General features: G+C 34.8%; 2 protein-coding genes and 1 long non-coding RNA gene across 3 annotated transcripts; all 3 read left to right on the forward strand.

Moving 5' to 3' along the window:
• Positions 1 to 224: 224 nt before the first annotated feature.
• LOC141607991 (uncharacterized) lies at positions 225 to 3,663 on the forward strand. Its single transcript, XM_074427342.1, has 4 exons — positions 225 to 1,344; positions 1,493 to 1,811; positions 1,901 to 3,153; positions 3,362 to 3,663. The coding sequence occupies exons 1-4, from the start codon at positions 225 to 227 to the stop codon at positions 3,661 to 3,663; spliced, it is 2,994 nt and encodes a 997-aa protein (XP_074283443.1).
• A 167-nt stretch (positions 3,664 to 3,830) lies between these two features.
• LOC141607992 (uncharacterized) lies at positions 3,831 to 4,792 on the forward strand. Its single transcript, XM_074427343.1, has 2 exons — positions 3,831 to 4,597; positions 4,693 to 4,792. The coding sequence occupies exons 1-2, from the start codon at positions 3,831 to 3,833 to the stop codon at positions 4,790 to 4,792; spliced, it is 867 nt and encodes a 288-aa protein (XP_074283444.1).
• Positions 4,793 to 13,011: 8,219 nt separating this feature from the next.
• On the forward strand, positions 13,012 to 14,577 carry LOC141609105 (uncharacterized). The gene is made up of 3 exons (XR_012527211.1): positions 13,012 to 13,850; positions 14,002 to 14,134; positions 14,294 to 14,577. It is a non-coding gene; the product is annotated as an uncharacterized LOC141609105 (long non-coding RNA).
• Positions 14,578 to 14,951: the final 374 nt, after the last annotated feature.

Below are 14,951 nucleotides of genomic sequence, written 5' to 3' on the forward strand. Positions count from 1 at the left end.
ACAGTTATATACATGCCCAAGATGTAAGGCAATCATGTGGTTCGAAGAAAGGGTAAAGAAAACCAGTACTAGAAATCGGATTAGTTTTAGTTTATGTTGTAGTGAAGGGAAGATAAACCTGCCCGTAATAGACGATCCACCAGAGTTTTTACACCCAGCAAGGCTGTGCAGGAAGCTTTCGGCAGCACATTCGTATGTATAATTCATGCTTTCAGTTCACTTCAATGGGCGCCAAAGTTGATAAATCGGTTAACAAAGGGCGTGGGTGCTACGTATTTCGGATAAGTGGTCAGGTAAATCATTGGGCTGGTTCACTTCTTCCCACAGATGCAAAGGAACCGTCGTTTTTACAGTTGTATGTATATGACAGTTCAACTGAGTTACAAATGAGGGCGAACGCGGTAGGGAAACAGGAAGGAAGCCCTGAACTGGATCCAACTATTCTTTCCGGATTGAAGCAAATGCTTGACGATGTGAGTCCTTTAGTTTATATGTTCCGGACAGCAAGGGAGAGACTGAAAGAGGAGAACGATTTAAAGCTATCGATAAGATTAATAGGCACACGGGAAAATAAACCAAGAGTATACAACAAGCCCACCACTTCGGAGATAGCAGCATTGACAGTGGGTGATACCTCTGAGAATAGTGCAGGACGGGATATAATTATAGAGCACAGGAGTGATGGCCTGAAGAGGATAAACGAGCTCCATCCGTCGTACATGGCGTTGCAATACCCCCTACTTTTCCCGTGCGGAGAAGACAGTTTTTATCTTGGAATACCCTACTGTTATGAAGAAACTACCTCAAATACGAAGAAGAGAAAAAGGGAGAGCGTAACGATGAGAGAATACTACGCCTATCGACTGCAACAAAGATTATCTGACGGTTATGCCCTTTTAAGGGGGGGCAAACTACTACAACAATTCATAGTTGATTGTTGTTGTGCAATAGAGTCAGAGAGATTATGGTACATAAGGAGGAATCAATCAAGTATAAGGTGTGACATGTTAAATAACATATGTGATGCAGTAAGACAGGGTGACTATAGGGGTGCAGAGGTAGGAATGCGGATCTTCCTCCCATCGTCTTTCACAGGTGGGCCTAGATATATGCAAGCGAATTACCAGGATGCCATGGCAATATGTAGATTTTATGGAAACCCCCATCTCTTTATAACATTGACAGCTAATCCAAAATGGCCAGAGGTTGATCTCATGCTCCGAAACATCCCAGGCCAGAGACCGGAGGACATGCCTGATATTATGACGAGGGTATTCCGGCTAAAACTAGCTCAACTGATGGACTGCTTGAAGAAGGAGAGATACTTCGGGGAAGTTGTGGCAGGTATCTTAATACATCACCAATTAAATACGATACTGAAACGTTAAAAAAGTAAATTAAAGTTCTTGATAATTAATTAGGTTCGTTATTATACATGTTTTAATGTACGTATAGAACACTGGCCATCCTTGATATCTTATTGCCATCGCAGATGTATATACAATTGAGTTTCAGAAAAGAGGGTTACCCCATGCACACATACTTTTGTGGTTAAAGAAGGATGGATCACATATTTCTCCAGGGTACATTGACAGTATTATTCAAGCGGAGATTCCCGATGTGGAGGAGGAACCGGATTTATACAATATTGTGTCTCAGTTCATGGTGCATGGACCTTGTGGCGAATCAAACCCCAGCTGCTCGTGCATGGTGAACAACACATGTAGCAAAAAATACCCAAAAAATCTTGCGAGCGATTTACGATCGGCAATGAATGGTTACCCAGTCTATCGCCGTCGGAAAAATAACAGGTAATATACGGGTGCTACCAACATAATAGTGTGGAGGACTGTATTTAATTTTAAAATAATACAAGTTGTACTGAATTCAAGTGCCACAGGTACATTCAAAAGGGAGTACACAAGATGGAAAACAGACATATAGTGCCTTATAATCCAGGTTTGCTCTTAATGTTCAATGCCCATATAAATGTGGAATGGTGCAACACGGCAAGAGCGATAAAGTATCTGTTTAAGTACATTTTGAAAGGCCCGGATAAAGCTACTGTGGTGGTACGGAATGACCAGGAGGATGAAATCAGCGCCTACCTGGATTGTAGATATTTATCGGCATGTGAGGCATCGTGGCGGATTTTCGGTTTTGATATTCATCAACGAAATCCATCCCTTATACGTCTGCCCGTCCATTTACCCGGCGAACAGTTCGTAGTCTTAAGCGATACCTCCAATCTACAGGCCGTTATTAATCGAGCGACCAACAACGAGACAAAGTTAATGGGATGGTTCACAGCAAATGCGATGTATCCAGAAGCAAGAGAACTTACATATGCACAATTCCCTACTAAATATGTATGGAAGGACGGTTGGATAAGGCGATCAAAAGGAAACAGCATAGGCAGGATAGCGTATGTTCACCCGACGGCGGGAGAGAGGTATTATCTTCGTCTTCTACTGAATATCGTCAAGGGGCCAACTTCGTTTGATGATCTCCGGACGGTCAACGAAGTAGTATACCTGTCGTATAAGGAAGCTTGCTATGCTTATGGCTTACTAAGTAATGATAAAGAGTGGCATGAGGCATTAAACGAGGCAAATCGATGGGCGATGCCGTCACAACTCAGAGAATTATTTGTTACAATAATACTGTTTTGCGAAGTGACAGATGTAAAGACGCTCTGGGAAAGTAGTTATAGTATGCTATCGGACGATATCGAGAGAAAGAAAAGGAGGGCTTTCAACCACCCCACACTTGTACTTCAGGAGGATGTGAAGAGATCATACACATTGATTGAAATAGATAAAATACTCATGAGGTATGGGAAATCGCTGAAGGACATCAAAGAGATGCCACTTCCTAGCTTTGATGACTTAAAGGGCGTGGAAAATAAGCTGGTAAGGGAGGAACAAATGTATGACCACGAACAACTAAACCAAGAATGGTCAGGAAAAGTGCAGCAATTAAACACGGAGCAATTGCATGTTTATGAGGAGGTTATAGACGCTGTGTACCGTAATAAAGGTGGGGTTATGTTCCTCTATGGGCATGGAGGGACAGGCAAGACGTTCTTATATAGTACGCTTTCGGCGAAATTACGCGCTGATAACAAGATAGTGTTGAATGTGGCTTCATCAGGTATCAATTCATGCTCATATTTTTAATGCCGTTTTTAAAATTTGAATGCTCCTACGACAATATTGTTGACAATAGAGATAATAGAACCTACGGATTAAACGCAAATAGAGTTGCAACAGCTTTAATATTACTCCATATAAGAATCCCGTGATTAATGCGGCCTTAGAGAGGATAACTGATTCAGGTTAATGATAATCTGCTATGGCAGGTATCGCAGCTCTGCTTCTACCCGGGGGAAGGACTGCGCACGGACGGTTCGAGATACCTATTGAGTTATTTGAGAATTCAACATGTAACATTTCAAGGAGAAGCCAGCTTGCGGAGCTATTACGAATGACTTCATTAATAATATGGGACGAGGCTCCAATGGACAATAGATTCGCATATGAAGCATTAGACAGGACGATGAGGGATATAATGGCGTATGATGACCCGGAGGCAGAGGACAAGGTTTTTGGGGGGAAGGTTGTGCTACTTAGAGGAGATTTCCGTCGTCGTTCTACTCGATAATAAACAAGGGTTCTCGACAAGACATTGTCCAAGCATCAGTTAGTAGGTCTTATATTTGGAAGGAGTGCAAAATTTACACCCTGAAAACAAGTATGCGAGTCTCGGAAAGACAGGGGGAAGGACAGAAACAACTAAGGCACAAGCATTTTAACGAGTGGCTATTAGCTATGGGTGGGGGAACACTTGAAGCCAAGGCAGAGGGGAACGAGGACGAGGCAACCTGGATTGAAATACCAAAGGAATATATCGGGGGCCTGGGGAAGCTAAAGCTGGAAACAGTAGTGAGCGAAATGTATCCGGGTTTCAAACAGATGTATGGAGACGAGGGATACCTAAGGGAGAGAGCCATCCTTACGCCTTTAAATGAAACAGCCGACTACATAAACAGTTACATGACCGAGCTCTTACCGGGAGACGAGGTGACGTATAGAAGTTGCGATGAAATTTGTTCTTCGTCTACAGAGTGCGAGGAACATTTCACGTCGTACCCAACTGAATATTTGAACAGTCTGGTCTTACAGGGTCTACCTCGTCATGAGTTAAAGCTAAAGATCGGGATGCCGGTTATATTGCTAAGGAACATAAGCCCTGCGCGGGGATTGTGCAACGGTACCCGTCTTATTATTACTCGCCTTGGAAAGTTCATAGTGGAGGGTAAAATAATCACGGGGTCCAAAGTTGGACAAAATGTGATAATCCCAAGAATAGTAATGACTTCATCGGATACAAAGATTCCTTTCATTCTTAAACGTCGGCAGTATCCATTAAGGCCGTGCTACGCCATGACGATAAACAAGAGTCAAGGGCAGTCGCTTGATTATGTTGGGGTGTACCTACCAAAGCCAGTATTTAGTCATGGCCAACTTTATGTAGTAGCGTCGAGGACAACATCACCCGAGGGATTGAGGTTCTACATTGACGATAGGGACCAGATGTATCCGGGGCACACGAGAAATATTGTTTACAAGGAAGTCTTCACGAATCTACCGAATTAGATGTAACGTGATACATTTTGGTTTTTCAATACAGGATAGTAAGCAGTAATGTTTTGACATTATATTCAAAGGACATAGCACCACAACTAAATTGTAAAAACATACAATCTATATTGCTACACTTTTCAACGTAGATAGACTAATTAATAGAATTAGATAGATACATAATATATACAACCAATCTTAATGATTTCGTATGGAACCAATTTCATAACACAATAAAGATTTGTAAAAAATTCCAAAGATACCACCTATTAAGTAATAGTCAGTGATACTATCTTTTTGAGTCCATGAGTCCATGATACAATATCACACGTTATACTACATAATATCACAACTTACAATTTCACACGTTATACTAAACAATATCACAACTGAAAAAAAAAAGTTTTTGAAAAAAAAATTCGAAAAAAAATCGTGATATTGTTTTGGGTTATTTCATAACAATAATCCATCCTATTGGCGGTCTGCAGTAATCACTCCATCCTATCAATAATCCCAATTAAATCCAACCTAACCACCATACCTTCTAATAACGAACCAGCTAATATTTTAAGATGTTTATGTGTATCAAATAAACCAAGTACTTGACTCGTCACTTGAAAATATTACATATAAATATCACATATACCAGCTAGGTTGTCCAAAAACTATCAAATATTCCAACATAAACTTCACAAAATATCATCTGGTTCGTTATTAGAAGGTATGGTACTTAGGTTGGGTTTAATTGAGATTATTAATAGGATGGAGTAATTATTGCAGACCACCAATAAGATGGATTATTGTTATGAAATAACCCTATTGTTTTCTAATACAATATCACACGTTATACTAAACAATATCACAACATACATTAAAATTTTTTTTTTTTTTTAAAAAAAAAAAAACTTTTTCGAAAAAAAAAATTTGAAAAAAAAAATCGTGATGTTATTTTGTAATACAATATCACACGTTATACTAAACAATATCACAGTTTGAAAAAAAAAAAAAAAAAAAAAACTTTTTCGGAAAAAAAAAATTACGAAAAAAAAAATTTGCAAAAAAAAAAATTCGAAAAAAAAAATTGAAAAAAAAAAATTCGAAAAAAAAAAATTGAAAAAAAAAATTCGAAAAAAAAATTTTGAAAAAAAAAAATTTGAAAAAAAAAAATTGAAAAAAAAAAATTGAAAAAAAATATTTCGAAAAAAAAAATCCGTGATATTGTTTTGTATAGTGCGTGATATTGTGTTATGGACTCATGGACTCAAATATATAGGTGGACTCACCGGATCTTGCCTATATATATATATATATATATATATATATAGAGGAAGGATCAACTAAGGTCCTCTATATATTTGAGTCCATAAGTCCTATTATGAGCCATTGGATGGAGGGAGATGGAGGGATGAGATGAACCCACCTAAAGTCATTATAGAAGCTAATTAACACACTTTACTAATCCACCTTAATTAACCACTAATTTACTATATATTTGTTTTCTACCCACTCATTTCTCTCTCATCTCACACATTTCATTCTTCTCTTCTCTCAAAACCTCAAAAAAAAAACCCAAAAAATCCAAATAAATAAAAAAAACCCAAAAAATCCAAATAAATAAAAAAACCCAAAAAATCCAAATAAATCAAAAAACCCAAATAAATCACCCACTCCTCTCATCTTCATTCACCACCACCCACCACCACCCCACCCGACACCAACTAACCACCCACCACCCCGCCGCCGCCACCCCGCCGCCGCCTCACCGCCATTTTTTTTTTTTTTTTTTTTTTTTTTTTTTTTTTTTCAACTCGTTTTTTTTTTTTTTTTTTTTTTTTTTTTCGTTTTGTGTTAATTTGTATGTTTTGAGTTGCTTTTTCCATTCATTATTTTTTTTGTCTTTTATTTTATTTTAGTTGTCTTTTATTTTGTTAGTTCTCATTTTTATTCATTTTCTTAAATCTCTTCTTGTTATACGTTTTTTTTAAGATTTCGTGTTTTAAATCTCGTTTTTTTTTTTGTGAGATACTTTTTTTTTCATCTAAGACAAAAATGGAGTAAAGTTATACAAAAATGAACCAAAGTTATACAAAAATAGACCAAAGTTATACAAAAAAAGACTAAAGTTATACAAAAATTGGACTAAAGTTATACAAAAAATTGGACTAAAGTTATAAAAAAATGAACCAAAGTTATACAAAAATGAACCAAAGTTATACAAAAATGGACTAAAGTTATACAAATATGGATTAAAGTTATACAAACATGGGCTAAAGTTATACAAATAAGGACTAAAGTTATACAAAAATGGACCAAAGTTATACAAAAATGAACCAGAGTTATACAAAAATGAACCAAAGTTATACAAAAATGCATCAGAGTTATACAAAAATGCACCAAAGTTATACAAAAAATGGACTAAAGTTATACAAAAATGAACCGAGAGTTATAAAAATGCATCGAGTTATACAAAAATGCACCAGAGTTATACAAAAATGCACCAAAGTTATACAAAAAATGGACTAAAGTTATACAAAAATGGACTAACTTTTGTATAACTCTGGTGCATTTTTGTATAACTCTGGTCCATTTTTGTATAACTTTGGTTCATTTTTGTATAACTTTGGTTCATTTTTTGTATAACTTTAGTTCAATTTTTTGTATAACTCGTGCATTTTTGTATAACTTTTGTCCATTTTTGTATAACTTTGGTTCATTTTTGTATAACTTTGGTCCATTTTTGTATAACTTTAGTCCAATTTTTTGTATAACTTTAGTCCATTGTTGTATGACTTTAGTCCAATTTTTGTATAACTTTGGTGCATTTTTGTATAACTCTGGTCGATTTTTGAATAACTTTGGTTCATTTTTGTATAACTTTGGTTCATTTTTTGTATAACTTTAGTCCAATTTTTTGTATAACTCTGGTGCATTTTTGTATAACTCTGGTCCATTTTTGTATAACTTTGGTTCATTTTTGTATAATTTTAGTCCAATTTTTGTATAACTTTAGTCCAATTTTTGTATAACTTTAGTCTTTTTTTGTATAACTTTGGTCATAAAATGTATAACTTTAGTCATAAAATGTATAACTTTAGTCGTAAATAGTAAAAAAATCAAACAATAAAAAAAATAAAATCAAAACATAACACAAATCATAAAATCAAACAAATAAAAAAAGTTGAATAACAATAATAAAAACCAAATAACAATAATAACAATAATAACAATAATAAAACAAAAAACCAAATAACAATCACAAAAAACCAAATCTAAAATCTAAAAAAAAACCAAATAACAAAACCAAATTTAAATATCGTGTGTATAACTCTAATGCACGCAGTGTATAACTTTAATAGACAAGATGTATAACTTTAGTCCAAAATTTGTGTAACTTCAATTTATACAATGTATAACTCTATTTTGATTATTGTATAACTTTAGCCATAAAATGTATAACTCTAATGTTTGAAGTGTATAACTTTAGTCGTAAAAAGTATAACTTTTATAAAAACCAAATAAATATGAAAAATCGTAATTAATCAACAAATATTAAATCTGTAAAAAAATTAAATAACAACCATCAATAACCAACAAAAAATTAATAACCAACAAAAATTTAAAAACCAAATAACAATAACAAAATAAAGTAAATCGGACAAAAATACAAAAAAACCAATAGATCTAAAAAAACCAACAACACACAAAATTAATACCAAATCTCAAATAATAATAAAAAAAACAAAACTAAAAAAAAATGAAAACTAATACGACTAACATATGACTGACACACAAAATGAAAACCAAAAAATCGAGAATGCTTTGCCAAACACACCCCATATTAATTTCAAAAATGAAAAAATCAAAAAAAACCAAAACCATATTAAAGCTCCACCATCATATCAAAAATAAAAAAATCAAAATAAAGCAAAAATAAGAAGTGGCGGCCCGCGGTAGAGAGAGAGGAGGACGGAGGACAAAGGTGGCGAGAAAGAGAGAGGCGGCGTGGCGGGATCCGGAGGAGGGGTAGGTGTGGGGTGATTTCGGTGTGGTGGGGATGTGGGTCGTGAATGGTGGTGGGTCGGTGGGTCGTAAATGGTGGTGGGGGAGGTGGCAGATTTGGTGGGGAGGGCTGGGTTGGGTTGGTGAACCGTGAGGATGAGGGAGTGTGTGGTTGGTGGAGGGTCGGCCGGTGGGGGATGGTGGTACCGGTTGAGCCGTGGGTGAGGAGGAGAGCAAGTTTTTTTTTTTTTTTGGGTTTTTTTTTTTGTATGAGTTTGGTTTTTTTTTTTTTTTTAGAGAGGGTGGGAAGAAAATGAGAGAGAAAGAGTGAATGTGAGAAATGAGAGAGGATGAGTGAATGAGGAAGTGAGTTGGGAGATTAGAATGGTGGTAGAGTTGTACACAATTAGGTAGAGTTATACACAATTAGGGAAGGAGATTAGGGAGGGAGATTTGTAGCCCTCCATTGAGATGTAATCTCATCCCTCCATCCCTTCCATCCAAAGGCCCTTATAAGGACTTAGGGCCTTATATGATAGGAGGACCTTATAAGAACCCTTCTCTATATATATATATATATATATATATATATATATATATATATATATATATATATATATATATATATATATATATATATATATATATATATATAGTGTGAAGTTCTCCTAAGTCCCTTACATCAATTGAGTCCCTTAGTTCTTCTAAGAGCCTTAGGATGAAGGGGATGGAGGGAGGAGATTGCATCTCAATGGAAGGCTAGAAATGCATCTAGCTAATCTTCTTCCCTAATCATTCCTAATCTCCTCCTCATTCTAACCTTATTCTTATCATCCACTCACTCATCTCTCTTTCATTCATTCCAAAATCAAAACCACATCTCTCATCCTCTCTTCCTCTCATCAACAAACCAAAACAAAAACAAAAAAACCAAAACAAAAACAAAAAAAAAAAAAACCAAAACAAATTTGAGAAATAAATAAAAAATTATAAACAAACCCTCATAATCCACCCGACAACCGCCCCAGACAATACCCACCCACGACCACCACCTGCCGACACACCCACTGACTCACCGCCACCACCCCACCGGCACACCCACTGACTCACCGCCACCTCTCCTCCTCCCGACATCCACCACCTCTCCTCCTCCCAACCCCCACCACCACCACCACCAGCAGCCGCCTAACCATGCTCCTCCTTCACGCCGCACCACCACAACCCTCACGTCACCGCCTAACCATGCTCCTCCTTCCCCTTCCCTTTCCCCTTCCCCGTTTTCCAGATCTGTTTTTTTTTTTCCTTTTTTTTTTTCCTTTTCCAGGTTTGTACTTTTTTTTAAAAAATAAAATAAACAGAACACTTGATTCAAGAGAGTTCCAGTAATTAGTAATTTCGTGGTACAACATTACTCAAACTTGGCTGGAGTTTATCATTTTGTTTCACCATGCAATAGCTGGTTAGATTCTATAGGACTATTATCTGGGAGAAACTTGAATTAATTGCCATGCCATTGTTTACTGCTGCGTACACTTTTGGTTATGTACTATGACCCGTGTGTCCGTGTGAGACGATCTATTTTTTTTTTTACTTCCACTTTCCATTCTATTTTTTTTTACTTCCTTTTTAGATCTGAAAACAATGATATTTGTAAATTTTGTTGTTTTGATTTTTATGAGATCCTTTTAATTATATCTTAGATCTTAGAAATTAATCTCGTATCGTCTTATTTCTGTTAAAATTACACTTTTTTTTGGTTAAAATTACACTTTTTTTGGTTAAAATTACACTTTTTTTTTTATTAAAATTACACTTTTTTCTATGAAAATTACCTTTTTTTTCCGTTAAAATTACACTTTTTTTCTGTTAAAATTACACTTTTTTCTATTAAAATTACCTTTTTTCTGTTAAAATTACACTTCTTTTCTACTAAAATTACACTTTCTTCTGTTAAAATTACACTTTTGTTAGCTAAAGTTACATTTTTGTCTATTACAATTTCACTTTTGTAACTAAAATTACACTTTTGTTGCTTAAAATTACACTTTTGTCTGTTAAAATTACACTTTTGTTTGTTACAATTGCACTTTTGTTAGCTAAAATGACACTTATCTCTACTAAAGTTCCACACTTATCGGACTAAAATTACATTCTCAATGGACTAAAGTTACATTTTCAATGGACTAAATTTGGACAATTTGGACTAACTAATGGAGTTATTAGTAATTTATACAATTTGGACTAAAGTTACACAAATTTTGACTAAAATTACACAATTTTGGACTGATAATACAAAATTTGGACTGAAATTACATAATTTGGACTAAAAATACACTTTGGACTAAAGGTAAAATTTGGACTAAAGTTATACAATTTGGACTAAAATTACACAATTTAGAATAAAATTACACAATTTTGGACTAAAATTACACAAATTTGGACTGAAATTACATAATTTGGACTAAAAATACACTATTTACGACTAAATTTGGACTAAAATTTACACTATTTACGACTAAACTTGGACTAAAGGTACACAATTCATTTATTTTGACTCATTGATATTGTGCAATTTCAATCATTGTCGACTAAAGTGTAACTTTAGTACATTGATAGTGTATATCTTTTATCATTTTATTAGTGTAATTTTAGTCCAAAAAAGTGTAATTTTAGTCCAAAAAAGTGTAATTTTAGTCCACAAATGTGTAATTTTAGTCTACAAAGTGTAATTTTAGTCCACGAAAGTGTAATTTTAGTCCATAAAAGTGTAATTTTAGTCCAAATTGTATAACTATATTCCAAATTTGTGTATCTTTAGTCCAAATTGTGTAAATTACAAATAACTCCATTAGTTAGTCCAAATTGTGTAATTTTAGTCCAAATTTGTGTAACTTCAGTCCAAATTGTTCTAGCTTTAGTCCAAAAGCGTACTTTAGTCAGTGAGAGGGTAACTTTGGTAGAGATAAGTGTAACTTTAATAATAGAGATAAATGTAACTTTAATGAAGACAAGTGTAATTTTAACAGAAAAAGGTGTAATTTTAACGGGAAAAAGTGTAATTTTACCGGAAAAAAAGTGTAATTTTAACGAAAAAAAGTGTAATTTTAACGTTAAAAAGTGTAATTTTAATAATAGAGATAAATGTAACTTTAATGAAGACAAGTGTAATTTTAACAGAAAAAAGTGTAATTTTAACGGGAAAAAGTGTAATTTTAACCGGAAAAAAAGTGTAATTTTAACGAAAAAAAGTGTAATTTTAACGTTAAAAAATGTAATTTTAACAGAAAAAAGTGTAATTTTAACGTTCAAAAATGTAATTTTAACAGAAAAAAAACTGTGATTTTAACCGAAAAAAGTGTAATTTTAACGGACAAAAGTGTAAATTTAACCGAAAAAGTGTAATTTTAACCGAACAAGTAAGTTTAATATATCCTAAATCACACAATACCAAGACAAAATTTTAAATACGAAATTTGGCAAATATATATAACAAGATGGATATTAACAAAGTGATATCAACAAGAAAAAAAGTAAAAAAATGAGATTTCATAACTAATAGATTTAGTACTAAAATCACACTATAATTTGTAAGAATGTCAATAACCGGAAAAAAAAAAGACCAAAACATCAAAATTGAAAAAAAAAAAAAAAAAAAAAAAAAAAAACGGAAATGAAAAAAAAAACGGGTCAATGAAAATTGATCTATTTTAGTAGATCTAAGATTAAAATTTAAAAAAACTCACAAATTTAAAACAATATTATATAGCAAGACGATATAAGGAGAAAAAAAATAAAAAGAACACCCAAACATCAAGTTTTTTAAAAAAAAAAATTAAAAAAAATGTAGTCGGGGCGGCAGCGGCGGCGGTGGCGGTTGGCGACTGTGGTGGTTTCCGGTGGGTGGTGGTAGGTGGACGGTGAATGAGGAAAAGATGAGTAAATGATTTATTTGGATTTTTTGGGTTTTTTATTTTTTGGTTTTTTGGGTTTTTTTTTTCTTGGTTTTTTTGGAGAGAATATGGAGAAGAGAGATATAGAGAGAGAATGAGGAGATGTGATAATGAGTTGGTGAATGAAAGATGAGGAGGATTAATGTAGTTAATGAGAAAATTAGAGGAAGATGGCAAAATTAGAGCATTAACCTTAATTTTTTTGTTCTCATCTTAACCGTCCATTTCCAAGATTCAATGGCCCATAATGGGACTTATGGACTCACATGTAAGAGGAGGACTCACTTGATCTTATTACTACATATATATACATATATATATATATATATATATATATATATATATATATATATATATATATATATATATATATATATAAGGGCGGGTTGAGTACGAACTAAAGTTCAAGATTTAACTACCCAAAACAATAAAACACAACATGTTAAGCGCAGTAAACCAAACGCATCACCCTCCCGTAACTACTGGTTATCCAGTACACCTAACATCACATCAATCTCCCTTCTTTCACCACCAATCGAAACTTTCAGACGACCGCTGGTGACGGTACATACTTCACCAGTAACATAAAAATATGTTATTAAACCAACGCTCTCACGAATCTTCCATTTTCACTCCCACCTGAAGCGCCCTTATCCTTCACCATAAGATTCTCGCCGGAGATGTGATGCCGCGTTGCCTTTAGTCGCCGGCCAGAGAAGAATATTTTGGGTCGGAATTTTTCGACTAATTGGATGGTAGGATTAGTTTTTTGAATTTTTTGTTCCTTTTTTATAGATCTAATATTTAAATTGAAAGAAAAGCAAGAGATACTAACAAATATCATCGGCGGTGGGACAAGTGTTGGTGGAACGGTCATCTGAGAAGAAGAAAGTCGACGGGACGAGTGTTTGTGGGGATTCCGGTTGACGAGGAGGTGTTGGTTGTTGTTGAGCGGCGATGGTGGTAGTGACGAGGTTGCTGGTTGTGGTTTGAGAAGCTCGTGGATGTCGCCGACGCTATTTGAGGTCTCTAGTGATATCTTCTGCGCCGTCGGAGTTGTTCACTGATGTCTCCGGTGCCGTCTGAGGTGGGCGTTGACATTGTCGTTGGTTATCAGGAAGTCGCTAACTACTTGTGGTAGTGGGTAAGGTGGTCATAGGTGGATACACAAAATTATGCTCCAAGTACACATAATACTACTCTAAGATACACAAATCGACGAGTGTATTTGAATGTATAATATGTGTATCTGGACCAAGTAAGATCCTACATCAACTAATGTCCTCAAATTACAGTTGTGTTTACTTGTGTATTCCTTTCCGTCATTTTTTTGAATCTTTGTTTGATTTATTGATTGATTTATCAGATGATCATTTTGCGGTTTATTGAGATCGGTTTTTCATTTGCAGAATTTGTTGAAATTGTGATGGCTATTAGTGTTGTTGTGATGTACTCTAACGTCTTTATACTTGGCCACTGGGGAGGACAATTGAGGTCCCTGCATCAGTTGATCATTTTCCGTCATTTATGTGTATCACCCAGGTCAACTTCCTAATTGTCTATTACTAGTGACATCGTCTTTGCCAATTATTTGGTGAAAATTTTACAGCTTTTCTTATTGAGTAAGAGCTTCTAAGAATTGCACTTTCATGGGTACAATTAATAATTTTGTTTGGCTTAATGTTTGTCGCGTTTCTGCAGACTCCTGCAGCTCCGGTGGCATCTTCTAAGACTGGGTATGCTGTTTAATTTTTGTAAGAAAAATTAGACCTATACGGGGCGATCTTGAAAATAAGCATCAGGGTTCTATAGTTTCTTACTGGTCTAAAAGCTCTAAATTAGTATCTCCAAAATGTTATGATCGAAACTCTTGTTGATTTGGTTTATAGAATGCTGGATATGTACACAAGTTTATCAGTATGCTCTTATTACCTTGAAAATTGGCATATTTAAGCCATATGCAGCATGAAATGCGTGTTTATAAGGTCTGAAGAAAACCACATGTTTCAGTTGTTGGAGCCGTGTCCTCCAGTTAGTGCGGATAACGTTATTGCACATACACTTGTACGGACAAGTGGGAGCTTGTTGGGGCTGGTGTCCTCTACAGTTAGTGCAATAACATTTAAATCTCTAAAAGGATCAAAGGGTATACTTTTGTATTATTATCAGTTGGTCCACGTTTATCAATAACGGTTGGCTTGCTAGATAAGTTTGACGTTATTGTCATACAGATGGCGGTGATCAACTGGTCCCTAAAAGTCACACCTATAGGATACGTTTGGAAGATGTGACGGTATGAAAATACAGTCATGTTGATGCCTAATATGACTAAGCAGTTAGTCGGAGTTATTGACTAATA

The sequence above is a fragment of the Silene latifolia genome, chromosome 10 (genome assembly GCF_048544455.1).
Source record: "Silene latifolia isolate original U9 population chromosome 10, ASM4854445v1, whole genome shotgun sequence".
Classification (NCBI taxonomy): Eukaryota; Viridiplantae; Streptophyta; class Magnoliopsida; order Caryophyllales; family Caryophyllaceae; genus Silene; species Silene latifolia.

Excerpts from the sequence above, each read along its gene's own strand:
- LOC141607991 (XM_074427342.1), top strand. The coding sequence starts at position 225 with ATGGGCGCCAAAGTTGATAAATCGGTTAACAAAGGGCGTGGGTGCTAC. Across the intron at positions 1,345-1,492 it reads CTTCGGGGAAGTTGTGGCAG|ATGTATATACAATTGAGTTT; the intron begins GTATCTTAATAC and ends TTGCCATCGCAG. Across the intron at positions 1,812-1,900 it reads CGCCGTCGGAAAAATAACAG|GTACATTCAAAAGGGAGTAC; the intron begins GTAATATACGGG and ends CAAGTGCCACAG.
- LOC141607992 (XM_074427343.1), top strand. The coding sequence starts at position 3,831 with ATGGGTGGGGGAACACTTGAAGCCAAGGCAGAGGGGAACGAGGACGAG. Across the intron at positions 4,598-4,692 it reads ATTGACGATAGGGACCAGAT|GATAGTAAGCAGTAATGTTT; the intron begins GTATCCGGGGCA and ends TTTTCAATACAG.